The 16,650-nt window shown below is 43.9% G+C and overlaps 1 protein-coding gene across 16 annotated transcripts in view; it reads left to right on the top strand.

Annotated features, from left to right (window-relative positions):
* Window positions 1-16,190, top strand: part of ARPP21 (cAMP regulated phosphoprotein 21) — a 163,063-nt gene extending 146,873 nt beyond the window's left edge. For all 16 annotated transcript variants that reach the window (XM_052638304.1, XM_052638298.1, XM_052638299.1 and 13 more), the window contains 2 exons: window positions 14,107-14,255; window positions 15,405-16,190. In XM_052638304.1, the coding sequence (XP_052494264.1) occupies window positions 14,107-14,255; window positions 15,405-15,662 (407 nt within the window). In that variant the 3' untranslated portion in view covers window positions 15,663-16,190. The remainder of the gene's footprint in view (window positions 1-14,106; window positions 14,256-15,404) is intronic.
* Window positions 16,191-16,650: the final 460 nt, after the last annotated feature.

The raw sequence follows: 16,650 nt of genomic DNA, 5'->3' as shown, positions 1-16,650 counted from the left end.
TATTAAACTGGAGAGCAATTTATAGCAGAGCATTTTCTAAGCCAAATGTGCTTGGGAATTCAAGGCTCAGTTAGGGTCACTGTGGAAATAAGAAACTAGACCCTCTTTTTTGTTGTTGTTCATTTTCTCCTAAAATATCCTTCGCCCATAGTTGTCCATTTGATCTCAGCCATCTGGTGGTGCAGCCGGCAAAGGAAAATGTCAAATTCAACAAAATGAGTAGTACTGCTGGAGCTGAATCATAATTTAACTTTTTTTTCTCTGCCCTACAGGATATTTAAACAGTAATATTACTGAATAATACTTCCTAAGTTATTATCAATTCCCTACAAAACATTGCCATTTCCTCAAAATGGAAAGGCAAGCACTAGGGCCAAGAGTCAAATATTCTGCCCTAATAGCCAATGACATCTAAATTCACCAGTTAACATTTACTTAATTGCTGAGGCAGTCATGCTAAGTGCACAGTCTGACACATTATCAGGTGTTTAAAAAAAAAAGATAATTTCTGAGGGGAAAAAGAAAAAACAGACTATAAAACCAAGAGACACGACTCTGCTAACATCATTATCTGACTCTCATTTTTAAAATTTTCGTTTGATCAGGTTTGCAGGGTGGTTAGGGGAATACTGCTTGATATAAGGGTGTATTCTGTGTAATTTTTGAAGGGAAGGTGGGGTGGGATTCTGTTTGCTTCTCCTCTCGTCACATAGCCATTCTCTTCTGACTCCACAAACTGCATCTCTCAGCTTCCTTTGTCCTGTGGCTTCCAGGTGGGTTGTGTCCATGGAAGGTGTCAGCAGCAGGAGGGCAAAGGAAGAGAGATCAGAAGCTCTTCAGCCTGGCCTCCCTCCCTGTGCAGATAGCTCTCCAGGTGGCCCCGAAGGCTACTAGGAACACTGGCTCCACCCCGACACCTGCACGCTGAGGGGAGAAGGGTCTTTCTGTGGTTAGGCTCGGGGTGCCTCCCTCTCCTGTCTTTTTCTTTTTGCTGCACCAAGTCTTCATTGCAGCATTTGGGATCTAGTTCCCTAACCAGGGTTCGAACCCAGGCCTTCTGCATTGGGAGCATGGCGTCTTAGCCACTGGACCACCAGGGAAGTCCATCCTGGTGTCTTAACTTGCCTACTAGTCTGGCAGTGCTCTCTTTATTGATATCTCTTCAGGTGAATCACTGCAGTGGAATTCTGTTGCCTGCCAGGATCCTGAGTTGGGGGCGGGGGGCGCTGGTGAGAGATTAGAAGACCCCTGACTTAGTCCTGATCCTTGTGGGCTATGTGTCCCTAAACAATCTAGGGATTCCTTGTGCTTTCCTTTCATCTTCCGTAAAGTGAGTCATAATGGCACTGCTCCTCAAGTGCTTAACTCAGTGATGTAAAAGCCATAAGGGTTATTATAAGTAAGCTTGGAGGAAGAACGGGGAATGTTCCTGCTTGTTCTCCTGGTTTGAGTTCATGCAAACGAGGCCTATACTAACTCAGCATATGACCTCCTGAAAACGTTGCCTGTTGATAAATAACTGCTCGTTTGTGTGTGTGTGTTTTAGGCGCCAAGCTGTGTCCAACTCTTTGTGACCCCATAGCCCGCAGCAGGCCAGGCCTCCCTGTCCCTCACCATCTCCCAGAGTTTGTTCCACTGAACCACTCATATCTATGTCGAAACATCAGGATGCAGTCGGGCCAGAGTTGACAAAGAGACGGTTTGATTCCTGTCTTTGGCAAATCATGATCTAGTCCTTGAATCTCCAGATTTTTCTCTTCTTTCTCCATAATGCCCTACTTTGGGTTATCTTACTGGAAACAAGCTTGGTGAACCCCAGGTCACATACACAAGGCATATTCTCCAAGTGCTTAGTAATAACATGGTGATAGCAATGAGCCAGCATTTGTGTGTCAAGAATACGCCTAGCACCCCAGTCTGTCATATTTGGAGGAAGCACTATAGCATATATATGCCAGCAAAGGGACTGAGAGCAGAATGAGATTTAATCCCCAGTTCATGAGAAAGTCTGTGTGCAGTCCTGTGCCTTCTTAGCCCTCAGCACCCCCAGCTTCATCGCCCTGAGCTGGCTGGGCCAGGAGGTCTCCAGGTCCATTGTTCCCACTCAAGTTGAACGATTTCAGACTTGCAGTGGGGAGGAGGGAGGGCAGGGCGAGAGAGATTTTTTTTTTTTAATGTGTACCATTTTTAAAGTCTTTTTTTTTTACTTTCTTACAGCATCTTTTGTTTGGGCTGCGTCAGGTCTAGCTGCATCGTATGGGATCTTTCTTGGTGCTGCACTGGCTCTCTGGTTGTGTCACGTCGGCTCCAGAGCACACAGGCTCAGTAGTTGCAGTACACAGGCTCAGTTTCTTGGAGGCATGTGGGATCTCAGTTACCCGACAAGGGATCAGTCCTGCGTCCCCTGCAGCGCAAGGTGGATTCTTAACCATGGGGACCAGAGGAGTCCCCGTTTCTAAAGTCCTGATTGAATTTGTTACAGTATTGCTTCCATTTTCTGTTTTGGTGGTTTGGCTGCAAGGCATGTGGAATCTTAGGTCCCTAACTAGGGAGGGAAGCTGTACACCCTGCATGGGAAGGTGAAGTCTTAACCACTGGACCACCAGGCAAGTCCCTAAGAAGAGATTTAGAAAAGCAAGGAAGCCCAGATATGTGCTATAGGAGGGCAAGTAAGTGAGAGCCAGCTTTCTCGTTGGCTTTTTTCCCTTTTTTTTCAAGCTCAATGAGATCAAGACATATAAGCAAGCCCACAGTTATGTCCCAAAGACATGGGGCTTCAGAAATCTGATTTGTTTTCCCAGATGCCTGGCCAAGTGCTAGCAGACCGGTTTGAGCATACCAGACAGTGTCTGAGGGTGTTTCTGCCCTTCCCACTCCCTTTTTCGGCTCCTTTCCATCTCTCCTCCTGATTTAGGCCTCTCCCTGCACCTGTCCCAACACTATCAGGTGAAACTGGAAGCTGCGCTGTGCCCACTTGACTTGCTGGCAAAAAGGACAAGAAAAACAGTTGGCATCCGGTCAGCTTTGTCTTTATTCTGCTGTGATGGTGATCAGTCGCTTTTCTTTGGCGATCCCTCGAGCACGGGCAGGGCTGGGGCATTCTGTTCTGAGTATATTGCTGCTTTTTTTTCTCCCACACTGTGTGACATGCAGAATCCTAATTCCTTGATCGGGTATCCAGCCCAGACTCCCTGCTCTGGAAGGTGAAGTCTTAACTGTTAAGTCTTAATCACTGGGCAACCAGGGAAGTCCTGCTTCCTCATTCTTTTCCTTCAGGTCTCTGTTTGTGGGCTTATTTTCTGTTATGTGGCATTGTAAGATTCCTTTAGGGCAAATACAGTGTGGGTGGTTTTTCGTCAACATCATTGATAAATGTTCTTGAGCCACTGAATGCAGAATACCAGGCTAGACCCAGGTGTATAAGAAACGCTTCCTTTTCCAGAGGATGAGCAGGGGCAGGGCAGTCACACGTCTCGGTCACAGCTAGGTGCTCGGTCTCTGGGATGTTTCTTACAAGAGGCATCTTGGTCTATCCTAAAACCCCTAGAGAAAAGGATGGTCCCAGATTTACAGATAAGGAAGATGAAGCCAGAGAGGAGAGATGCCCCCCTCCACCCCCCGCACAAGGTGTGATGTATCAGATCCCATCAGCCACAATATGAAAGGAAAAGTAAGAGGCTTAAATGGTAAGAATTCAAGGCAGAAGTATTCATTGAAAGGGCTTCTCTGGTGGCTCAGTGGTAAAGAATCCACCTGCTGAAGCAGGAGACCCAGGTTTGATCCCTGGCTCAGGAAGATCCCCTGGAGAAGGAAATGGCAACCCACCCCAGCATTAATGCCTGGGAAATCCCATGGATGGAGGAACCTGGTAGACTACTGTCCATGGAGTCATAGACGAGCTGGACATGACTTAATGACTGAATTCACTGAAAACCAAGGTCCAGCAGTGATCTTCAAAGTGTGGTCCCCAGACCAGCAGCATCAGCAGCCCCCTGGCAACTTGTCAAGATGGCACATCCCAAGGCCCCACCCAAACCTGCTGAATCAAAACTTCTGGAGGTTGGAGCCCAACAATCTGTGTTTTAACTTGGTTGTTTTAACCAAGTGATTCCAGAGACAGGAGGATGTTGAGAACCATTGTCAGGGGAAGCAGGGCAGGGAAGCAGGCACTCGGAGATGGAGATGTGATGAGGAGGCAGGACTGAGTGGCAGACCTTGAGAATTCAAAGCTTTGAGAAGGGACTGCAAGGTGGGCCCGGTTTAGTTCACTCTCAGTGCAACCTGGTGTGCTGCCAAAGACAGACCATGAGGCCTCAACTGGTTCTCTTAGATCCAGTGTGTTGGCATCATCTCGTTACAGTGAATTCAGCAGGCAGCAAAGGATGTGACTGTCAACATAGCTTGTGCTCTATTTGGGTGCTTATAAGCTTCCCTGGTGGCTCAGATGGTAAAGAATATGCCTACAATGTAGGAGACCTGGGTTTGATCCCTGAGTTGGTACGATCCCCTGGAGGAGGGCATGGCAACCCACTCCAGTATCGTTGCCTGGAGAATCCTGATGGACAGAGGAGCCTGGCGGGCTGCAGTCCATGGGGTTGCAAAGCACTGGACATGACTGAGCAACTAAGCACAGCACAAAGAATCTAACCACGATGAAACTCTAGCAGGCCTTGGGCGGAAGACCATTCATCCTTCATTTTTATTTTTACTTTAATTATTGTGAAATGGGATATATCCTGCAGCTCCAGCTAAAAAGATAAGCACATTTGTATTTGCATGGACAAGCCTGTAGATTTGTAATTGTTGTCTCAACCAGATAAAAGCAATAATTTTAAATAACAGTTCCCCGCATGGTGAGATTAAAGACTGTTCTTATTGCTGTTAACAAGGATAATCATGGGTTGATTAGGTAGATGAACAGAAACTATCTCGTTCTTGTTGCTTGGACTTGTGACATCATCTGTTGCCCAGCAGCTTCACTTTGGGGCCATCTGTTGGAAAACTGATAGAAACACAAAGGATTCAAAATTAATGTTCCCTGAACCCCATGATGAGAATTTCCTTACAAATTTTTATCCCCAGATTGTCTCCTTGGAAAATATTAGTTATGAGTAGAAAACCATTTATACCAGGTTTAGGTGTGGGATTTTTGTTTTTGAGCTGCCCGTTATATAATTTAGAATCAATCACTCTTTTGTTGTAATAAAATGTAAGCAAATTGACCTTTGAACATTTTTGGCATCTTGAAATTGACAATGGACTGATGATGTCTACCTAGACCTCAAGGAAAAATCAGGAGAAACTAAACCCCAAATCATTAGAGCTTGGCCTTCTGCATATATATGTTGAAAGGATGTGTATCCATGATGTACCAGAAAACATCATGCTGGTACTTCTTTCAGTTTCTTCAAAGCCAGTGTATATCCCAGTGTACACCCACTGTACCCAGCATGCTATATAGTCCAGTGTGCTGTGCAGTCTAGCCTAGTGTCCAGTCCAGTGTATACTGTGCAGTCCAGCATACAGTCTGTTGTACACCATAAGGCACAGTCGGGGCCAGTCTGTAGCACAGTATACGGTCCACCCTGCAGCCCAATGTCCAGTCTGGTCCAGTGTACATCATAAGGTACAGTCCACTGGAACCAGTGTATAAGGACACAGCTGGGCAATCTGGTATATGGGCGAACGCACATCTGACACGCAGCTAGACACATCTGGTGCACAGCTGGACTCAGCTGCCACACATCTGACACTCTGGTACATGGTCAAGTGCACATCTGCACACAGCCAGTGTACAGTCCAGTGTCCAGCCCAGTCCAGTATACACCAGTGTAAATCTAGTATACACTCCAGTATACACTCCAGTGTACAGTTCAGTCCCGTATACACCAGTGTACATCTAGTACAGTTTAGTATAAACTCCAGTGTATATCCAGTGTATGTCCAGTGTCTCTGTGCCTGTCTTCTCCATGTCCATAAACATCCTATGAATGGCTCTTACACTCATTCTTACAAGAAAGAGCAAAGCATAGTCAATTGGTTCAAAGAAGGAAGGGTAAAAGAGGCAAGACCTAAGTAAACTGAAAATCAGATTGACACTGAATTCAGGTCAGTGGTGTGCCAGAGCTCTCTTGTTTTGGCCTGCATGAGCAACATTCAAAACATCAGGAATTTTGCCAGCTGATTGTTAAGCCCTTTGTAGCCTGAAATTGGTGGGGATAGTTACAGTGAGCACTACAAATCAGGGCTTTTATTTATCAGAGTCTGGGTTCCAGTGGACAACTGACATCTGTGGTGAGGGTACAGTGAGTCCAAGCTAGTGTCCGTCCACCAGGTGACATCACTAAAACTCTTGGCTGCCAGTATCTAGCCGTTCATGTCCTAAGTATCTCCCTGGTGTGTCCCTTCTCTCTCATCCTGCATCTCTGCCTTAGTATCTGTCTTTATCGTCTCTGGCCTAGATTACTGCTGTTGCCTCCCAGCAGACTCTACCACTGGAACAGTATTACTGCTAAATCTACCACTAGAGAGACTCCCTGGCAGTCCAGTGGGTAAGACTCTGCGCTCCCACTGCAGGAGGCATCGGTTCGATCCCTGGTCGGGGAACTGAGATCCCAAATGCTGGTATCTACCACTAGAATAAAGTTTAGGTAAGAACCCTGCCAGTCTGCAATTGAAGGAGGTAGTTATCTTTGACTATTGGGAAAAATAATATATAATGCTTTCTCATATAAACAGGGTGCTTTTGATTAACTATAAAGTAGGTGGGTTTTTTCTTTCTGTTTTGATGTAGGGTTCTACAGATTGAATCTATGACCATAGCACTTATTTGCAGAACAGTTGGCCGGGGCTAGCTTACAACCTGTAGCTATGTGAGAGGGACAGTAACTGAATCCCCGTGGGGTTGAGCCCATGACTTCTGACTTCATGATCGTCCTGTTCTAGCCAGCTGATCGAAAGCAATTTGTCAGTGGGAACACCCCCCACAGGGAATGCTCCCATAGGCCATGATTAAACCCACCTCTCTCTTCGCTCTACCCTGAGTTTAGCCTGTGGAGAGAACTCCTCTGAGCTGCTTCAGCACCAGTTTGCTTTCACCCAGCCTGGTGTAAGCATGCTCATCATTAACACTGGTAGATGTGCAGAAATGCAGGAATGCCACGTTTTCTAAGCTACGCAGCCTCATTAAGAAAGTAAAACGTTTGTGAATCTCCTGCAGGTTTTCTCCCTCTGGGTTGTGGAGGTTCTCTGGCTGTCAGCACAGCACTCTGGGCCAGGAATGTTCAGAGAATTACTTCAATAATATGACAGCCTCGTCCATTTAAAATGGAATTCAGTGCCAGCTTCCCTCAGAGGCATTCATTGAAATTCTGTGCATGAGCTGTTCCTGTAGTCACTTAACAATGTCTCTCATGTTTGCCCTGATTTGAAAAAAAAAAAAAAAAGAGAGAGAGAAAGAAAACTAGCTTTGTAGTTGCAATAACATGGATCCGGATGGTCTAATTACAATGAAGAGGCCCCAAGCTTGCAGTAATAGGGTGGTTCATCTGATGTGTACGGACAGCCCCGGGAAAATGACCCATGCATGGACATTCTCGGGGGACACTAAAGAGGCTTCTAAGAATTACACTCTGTGCAGCAAGCAAGCTAATGAGCAAAAGAGAAAGCAGAAAGGAAACCACTGCTTCAGGAAGCATAGCTCCACTTATGGCTGGTGACAGCGTTCCCCCAGTTCATTAGGACGGACTGGGCTTCCCTGGGATGGGCGTGGCCTCCCGTGCTCATTCTGCATCTTGTTCGTAAGGAATGAAAACCACTGAATAATAAATAGCGAGGAAGAGAAAGAGGATGGAGACCGAGATGGCTGGTAAATCAGATGAAGGCAGACACTTACCCAAAGATGAAAGAAGTCGAAATGAACTTCAACAGCGAAAAAAAAAAAAAGGGCAGTTTTTTTAATACCCCTCTTTTTTCATTTTTTGGACAGTTTTATGATATTTTATTTCATATATAAGAACAGTATCTTCTTATGATGTCCAAGGAAGATATTTTTATCCTGTATCTTAATCTTTGGACATGTTTGAGAAAAAAAAGTCTGGATCCAGTCTATACTGCTTTCTTCTTTTAAAAGTTCTACATGGGGTTTTAGGGCACATAAATTGGGAAGTTGACATAAAGGCAAAATGCTTCAAAAGATACATACCTTGCCTTTCAAAGGTGACCCCACTTAACCTACACTGTCGCATCAGGGAGTCTTCACCTGGAGGAGAAGCAAGACAGTGTCTGCAAAGACCAGGGGAATCAAGAGGACTGTGTGCCCTTGGACCCCGAGGGAGGCCCAGTGCCAGTGGGACTGTCAAGGGCACCTTCCACTCTACCTGAGATGGGCACCGAGCATCCAGTACCCCAGACCTACTCCTCTGAAGCATAAGGAGGTGGTCCTCTTTCAGAAAACCAGAGAGATATCATGATCCCAGAGGACACATCTGTTCTCTCCACTCATGGCTAGCCACCTTGAACATCAAGGTGGTTCAGATAGATGAAGCCAGAAGGGACCCCTGTCTTTAAAAAGTGCCCTTCTAATGAAAGAAAACTTGGGAACAAATCCATAGTGTTCATAGAATTAGAACAATCATGAGAGCAGCCTCTAAACTCCCAAAGTACAGCTGCCTCTGAGTGGCTGTAAAACAGGAGACCCGGGTTCAATCCCTGGGCTGGGAAGATCTCCTAGAGCAGGGACAGGCTACCCACTCCAGTATTCTTGCCTGGAGAATTCCATGGACAGAGGAGCCTGGTGGGCTATAGCCCATGGGGTCACAAAGAGTCGGACACAACTGAGCGACTAACACTTTTCATCTGACATCCTAGAGTTTCTGTGTATCTTCTCTTACCAACTTTCAAATACTATAGATACTTTTTATTTCCAAAGGTCACCTGACTTTCTTAGCCACAGCTAGCTGCCTGATACAGTCAAGTAACAGAACTGGTGTTATATTTAATGAGCAAATAAGTTTTGTGTTTTTTTTAATGCTTTTTTTCTTTTTTTTCTAAAATATTTATTTGGCTGTGTCAGGTCTTAGTTGTAGCATGTGGGACCTAATTCCCTGACCAGGGATTGAACCCTGGCCCCCTGCACTGGAAGTGGGGAGACTTAGCCACTGGACCACCAGGGAAGTCCCAAGTTATTTTTATCTTATCTTTTGAGAGCATTTTGAGAAAACAATCCATAGTAAATGTACAGAATCTTTGAAGATCGTGAGGAGAGGCGTTCTTTGAAATGGAGCTAGTAAATGAAAACTGTAGTTTCCACTGATCATTAGGAACTAATTCCTTCATTAGGAACTAATGAAGTAAATGAAGGGACTAGAATCCATTTGACTCACCCCCACCCAGCTCCAACCTGACCACCTGTCTGGTATCCCATTATCTGAGTGACCGATCTTTTAAATAATTATTGAGTGGTCTGAGTTGATTTTGTCAGGGCAACTATGCTTTACCTTTGATTTTTCTTTCTTTGATGCCATCAAGACCGTGTTCAACAGACTATGGATCATAACTCTCATCCTCTTAATGGTTTTAACTATTGAGAAAACAATTAATGCAATGAATGGCCATTGAGTAGCCGCCATGCTAAGGAAATTATGTTAATATGTGAGCGTTGGAAGAATGTGCAATAAATAGTTCTAAAATTTAGGGAGCAAAAACAGGGATGCTCAAGCCAGAAAACCTCAACCTAAATTCTAGCCAAATGTCTGGGTCATAGTTGTGTCTTTTGTAAAAGGAGGTTAATAGCACTGACTACCTCCCAGGATTGTTGTGACAATAAAGTGTAAGTGCTTAATTTACTGCCTGGATCAGAGTAAGCGATCAAACCAATATAGCTAATTAGCCAGTTATGATGGAGAATCTTTAAAGAAGAAGAAAAAGTAAAAGAATCCATAGGAAACCAAGAAACAGAACCAGGCAGATATTATTAATAGAAGGTAGTATGTGGGATGCATGAACTATAAAAATTTAGCACAGGCAGAAGCCAGTCCTGGGTAAGCATTTTTCTTTTTCATATTCTTCACCAGCTATGTCACAGCTGAACTACTGTAATTCTATCTCAAAACCATGTACAGAGAACAGAATTTGAATTCAGAACCAGCTACCCTGGTTCCTTAGAAGCCCTGTGTGTATTGGTTCACTCAAGAGAAGTCATATTTTCTATTAAGCAGGTTACTAACTTTACTCATTTGAAAAGACATTGTACCACATCAAGAATACTTAAACACAGTAGAAAATTGCACTGCTTAGGTGGCTTGGGAAGGTGTTGAGAATTGCGTAGCTTCTTACTTTGCTCTGTAGATGCTGAGTTGGCCAAAAAGTTCATCCTGTAAGATGATACAGAAAAACTCAAACGAACTTTCTGGCCAATCCAATATGTGCCCAATATTTGTAGTTAAGATACACCTTCCTCACCTTCAACCTTCATAACCAACAACAGCCAGGGAATCAAACACCTAAAAACACAGGTCATGACTTTGTCATTCATTCATTTCCAAAATGTTGGCTCCATAGCAATGTATTTACAAATAAGAGTTGAAATAACATCTGTATCAATCATGCAATTTTTAATTCCTAAATTGTAATTCCAATTTACATTCTGATTTTTCATAAATATGCTACGTCAAGCAAAATGTTTCCTTGACAGAATATTAATGATTACCCTTGGGCTACAAAGAGTATTCAATAACTGCCATATTTTATTGAAAACAACGTTAAATTTCAGATCTGTAAGATCCAGACCATTATTCTTTTACTGGTCAGGAGGCATTTGTCCATTTCTGACCTTTTTACCTTCAGAAAATAAATGATGCATGTGACATGAAAATTGAATTAACCTCAACTGAAAAAGGAATAATACAAACAGCTAATGTCTTTACGATCGCCCCAGCAAGCCTCCAGGGCAGCTACTGTTGCTGTTTCTGTTTTGTACGATGCATTCTATCTGGCTAATCCTCAATAAATATGAAAACCAGATCATTTCACAGCTAAGAACTGACAAACGGGAACAGGCTTCTCATTTGAGTAGACAAGATAAGCAAGCTGCCACCAGCCAGTTCCACCATCTTCGCCTTCGGGCGAGCTGTGTCCCAGGCAGACCCTGTTAGTTCACACTGAGGTCACTGCTATCACATTTCTGTTTGTCTATTCCTAGACTGGAGCTCAGATTCACATTCCACACAGCCTCCTGTCTCAAGGACCCATTCTGCTGCCTACCTTCTGTAGCATCACTTAAAGCAGTGGGGCCCTCCGATTAAACCATTCCAGGTGTGAATTTCTTGCCTGGAGAGCGAACTGAGAAATGAATGGGGTTCATGAATATAAATTGGACTTTCCTTAACTTTTCATTTAGAAATTGTATGGCGTGATTCGCTCCCCGCATAAATCTTTATTTGCCTTAAGTGTGTTGACTCTGGGAATCCTGGTGCAGAGCTGGTAGCCCATTGCTCTGTGTGACTGGATGTTGAAGTTCACAAATCAGGCAGAAGTGGCTTGAGGAGGCGACACCACGGCAGTGTCCCCACACCCGTGGGCTCGGCGAAGATGAACTGCATCCCCCTCCCACCGCAGCCCAGGCCTGCACCTTTACTGGGACGAGGCCACCCGACCTCCTCATTCTTTTTCTCTCCTTGAATATTATCTGATAGCTACTTCCTCTTCCTACCAAGACATTCTGTTTTCTGTATGTCTTAGCAGCTCTATTATCATCAGACTGATTTTTCCCTTCACCCCAATTTCGGTTTATAGAGCTGATATAATAAATGAATCTTTCATAGGCCATCTCGATTTATTTTTGAACAGACGCTGTGAAACAGAGTCGTTCTGAAGATGACTTGGGACAGGCTGGAAGGATTCAATAAGCAAATGTATGCTCTTTAGATGTGAGGCCACCTGACCTCTCCTGCCCTCTCCCCTCCCCTTCTTCCCATCCTGCAATAGTACCCCCAAGACCAACAGGGCTTCACCATAAGATCCAAGTATAAATCTGATTTTTTTTAAAGACATTTCTCTCATTTTCAACCTGTACTTTGACTGTTCAGCAAGAAATAACCACCCTTACGCAGACCTGAAAGCGTGCTCATATTGCTTGCTCTTTGCTATAGAAGTAGGACATGGTAAGGAAGGCTGTGATCATGAATTTTCTACAGTCATGCCAAGTTTTTTTTTTAACATATATAACAATAATCCTTGCTACAGTGAATTTGATATGGCTAGTAGTAACGTCCTAGTAATAATAAAACAGCAACAATTTTTTTTTTTTTTCAGGGCCAATGGGTATAAGAATAAAAGGGGGAAATCCTAGAGAACAGATTTTTGCAATGAATGTTAAAAGAAATTTCTCCCTGCATATGAGGCATTCTGGGAGACAGGGAGGACCGTGAGGTGGCCTTAAGTCACATTTCTTGTTCCCAAGTCTGATGATTTTTTCATATTGTATCAACTTCAAACACTTTGCCATATTTATAAACCCTCTGGGCCGAGGTTATTGAGATCCAGTAGACCTCAGAGCGCATGTAAGGGAGGCTTTGACTGTGTACCCATGAACTCAGAATAACTGCAGGAAAGACAGCCATGACCCTTAATTACACTCTTAGTATGTGGTGTCTATAGTAGAATTTAAAATAACCTAGTAAGTAAAACCACTATTAAAATGGAGTGAGGAGAGTGATGTGAACATTTTTAAAAATGGGACACATAAAAGAAGGTCAGAGGATGGTTTCCAGATTATGCCCTGGGTCCACTCACTGATGGGTGCAGGCACCATTCCAGCCTCCTGAGCCCGAGTTTGCTCTTTCTCATTTGACGAACAGAGCTGATCTCCTAACTTAGTGGCTGTTTGCAAGATACACTTCCACAGTATTTCTAAGGTGAATGAAAACATTTTTGGCCGAACACAGGATTGCCAAGTGTTGTCTATTGTAAAAACGCTAATGTAATTTCATCCTTCCTCAATTGAAACTCTCACATGCACTCAAAAGAAAGGCTATTTATAAACAATGGATACTGATTAGGAATTTTTTTACCCTTTGTTTCAATTTTTAAAATCTGATTGTAAAACTTAGTGTTCGCATCAAGAAAATGTAAAGCCTGTCTCCCAGAGAACTGTATTAAGACAGCAGTTGGCCTGATTTCAGTACAATTAATAACCAGAGCTCTGGAAGGACCTTATTTTACAGCATGGAAGTGAATCTGTTTTATTTCTCTATCACCATGTCATCTTCACCAACATCATAACTTTCTTTCCAATATTTATAAGAATAGTTGACAGACTTGCTTTAAGAATGCATTTTAAACCACATCTTGTAGTAGGGGTTAAAATAATTAGAATAAATTCTGGTCCCCTTAAAAAAGAAAGGAAAGAAACCCTACCAACTGGCACACCTGGAAGGACACCAGCAGATACATTCTTTAAATTTTGTATTCTATAGTAATCTATGATATATACGTGGTCTCTTACGGGAGTGTTTTGCCAGAACGTTCTCTCGGGGGCTGGTGGTGGAACAGAATAAAAGTGTGGCATACCTGCTGTTGTTGCCTTTGTCTGAGTCAATGAATATTGAATTAGGTAGAGTTGCGAGTCTTCTTATGCACTAGGGCATGGAAAGTAGAATGTGTCCCAAGTTAACAGGCTGTTTGGTGATCTCTCTGTGAAGTGAGGTAGTGCAGGAAAGTCAGAGGGTGAGAAAATGAGTCAGTTTAATAAAGAAAAACTTGATAATTTGTGACTTCTCCAAGTATCACTGAAACCAAAGCAAAAGACAGATCTGAAAGGTAAAATTTACAGCAGTCAACCAGCATCAATAGAGGTTCCCATCTTTGTGTCATGAAGAATGTACCACTACCACAACACTAACCCTTGGATGGAAATATCAGTGAATTTTTTTATAGTCATGCCCTCATCCACTCTTGAGAAGCAAAACGTGCATAGTTAGGAAATAAGCGTTCCTAACATGGAGAGTGAAAGGTCTTCAGGTTGGCTAGTGAGGTTCTCTTACTCCATGCAATTTCATCTTTGTTCTCCTTGGTACAACCAGTTCAAAAGATGTTTCCTCTTTGCAGGTTACCAGCCAGTCTTGTCTGGTCCGCAGGGGTTCCAAGGCCTTGTGGGGGTGCAGCAGCCACCTCAGAGTCAGGGCGTGATGAGCAGCCAGCAGGGAACTCCAGTGCAAAGCGTGATGGTCTCCTACCCAGCCGTGTCTAACTATCAGGTGCGTGTCTGGAGCTTGGGAGACAGTGCTTGAAGAGCAGCACTTGCCAGAGTACAGCCTGTGGGTGCGTCCCCGTCTCAGATGGTTGGCCAGGTGGTTGGGGGTGCTCGGTGCAGTCGTGTTGATGGTTGATTTTGATTATACCAGACAAATAGAATACAGAAAATGTACATTTCTATAACACAAATGGCTATTGAACGCCCTTCTAAGTCTGGTTCCATATAAACTTTCTATTCATGAAGGAAAATTCTTTCGAGTTCTGTTCATGAAGACCTCTGGACATTCTGTTGAAATGGTACTTAATGAGAGACAGTCCTTGTGACAAATTTTCGTTTGTTTTGATCACAGCCAAAGAAAATTCATTTCACCACAAATTTAACTTATAAAACTTCTTAAATGGCATCTCAGATTGATCTAAAGGGTATTTATTGGACCTGACAGTTGCATTTTCCAGACTAAACTCACATTGAGTATTTAAAGCATCACACCCCCTTCTGTAATGTATATTCTGAAATTCACTGAGAGGGAAAGTGAAGGGTTGGTGAAGTATGTTAATCATTCAATTTAGCTGCACCAAGTACCTCTGGCCCTAGAGACCCTATCCTCAGTCTTCCTGCCTTGACCATCCGTGTTCACATTGCATCGGTCTCTACCGCCAACTCAATATGAAATGTTCTTGAAAGTTGCAAGTTAAGAGTGAGGTAGGTTCCTGGGACAAGAGCCTCTTTTATTATCAGTGGCTCCAGGCCACTTTGCATAAAACCAGAACGGGAGCATGGCTTTCCAAAACAGAGAGAAATCCAGAGAGGGGGGTGGTCTACATGGCAGTCCCTGGAGAGCCAGGAAAGGGGAAAGAAAGAGGCTCAAAGCTAACACTTTCTGAGCATTTACTTCTCACCAGACACAGCCCAAGTGCTGTTCCATCCTCCTGCAGCTCTTTCAGGGGCCACTTTGAAGGAGGTGTCATTATGCATGTGGGATCAGAAAATCAGAGCAGTTAAATGGTTTGCCCAGTGTGAAACAGCTGATAAAAAGCAGAGCTGGGACTCCAACCCCAAAGCGTGACTGTTTTTGATGACACGACCGTAGCTTGCGGGACACCCCAGAAGGCCCTCCTCATACAGGGACATGTCTTGTGTCTCCGCACAGGTGCCAATGACCCAGGGTTCTCAAGGACTGCCCCAGCAGTCGTACCAACAGCCACTCATGCTACCTACCCAGGCAGGCCAAGGCTCCCTCCCAGCCGCTGGGATGCCCGTGTACTGTAACGTCACACCGCCGACCCCTCAGAACAACCTTAGGCTGATGGGCCCGCCCTGCCCCTCCAGCACTGTCCCCGTGGTGTCGGCCAGCTGCAGGACCAACTGTGCCAGCATGAGCAACGCCGGGTGGCAGGTCAAGTTCTGAGCACTCTGGCCATGCCCGTGTCTTCCGACACTACCGTGGCCCTTTGCAGGAGGAGGAGCCAGGTGGGCAAACTTGCTGAGGACTTAAGTATTCACTCCACACCCAAATGACTGCTGCTGGTATTCTGTAAAAAAAAAAAAAAAAGACTAATCCACACGTTAGCTGGTTAATGGTGCATATTTCCGTCATGTCCGCTAGGTATGCCTTTCTAGCTTAGCTAGTGACATGAATTCATCAAGGTAAGATTTTCTCCTACCACTGAATACCACTGTGTAGACGATACTATCCCTAATTTGGATTATTAGTTTTGTACTTTGTGTTGAGTTTGTGATGCTAAGAAGTATTTAAAAAAATTATATACTGAAATCACATTGTACCAAAGCTGTAATGGAGAAGAAAAGAATTGATGAATGGAAGGAATAATTTATATACACAATAGAGTTTTCTTTTTTTAATGGATATATACTGTATTGTAGTGTTTAAGCAAAATAAAACTATTTGACCTTATGGAGGAAGGTCATGTTTTTACCACCAGTTTCTTTCACTCTCTGTTCCCCTATGTGTTGGCTTGTGTCCCTTTTATCCCCTTCAAGCACTACTTTAAAAATAATGCACAGAAAAGATATTCTGGTTGTTTGTAAATGAACTAGTCTCACACTAGTAGGCAAACACTGAACCAACTGCAGTTTCTTGTCGTGAATAGCACAGGGCTGGCTCCTGGAAATAAATGACATGCGACGCATCCACTCACTGAATACACATTTTTGAGGTGTACACACATGGCCTTTAGTTTTAGGCCCACTGAATGCATGTAGCTATATTTCACCAACTGGGAAAATCTGCGAACAGCAGCTCTATAGCAAATCCTATGCCATCTCCATTCAAATTCTATCCACCACCTGGGAAACAAGGTATCTTTGCTTAGAGGGAAGTTAAAAGAGGCACAATCTAGGACTTCCCTGAGTGGCCCAGTGGTTGAGAATCCACC

The sequence above is a fragment of the Budorcas taxicolor genome, chromosome 1 (assembly GCF_023091745.1).
Source record: "Budorcas taxicolor isolate Tak-1 chromosome 1, Takin1.1, whole genome shotgun sequence".
Classification (NCBI taxonomy): domain Eukaryota; kingdom Metazoa; phylum Chordata; class Mammalia; order Artiodactyla; family Bovidae; genus Budorcas; species Budorcas taxicolor.
This window is presented reverse-complemented; position numbering and strand designations above follow the sequence as displayed.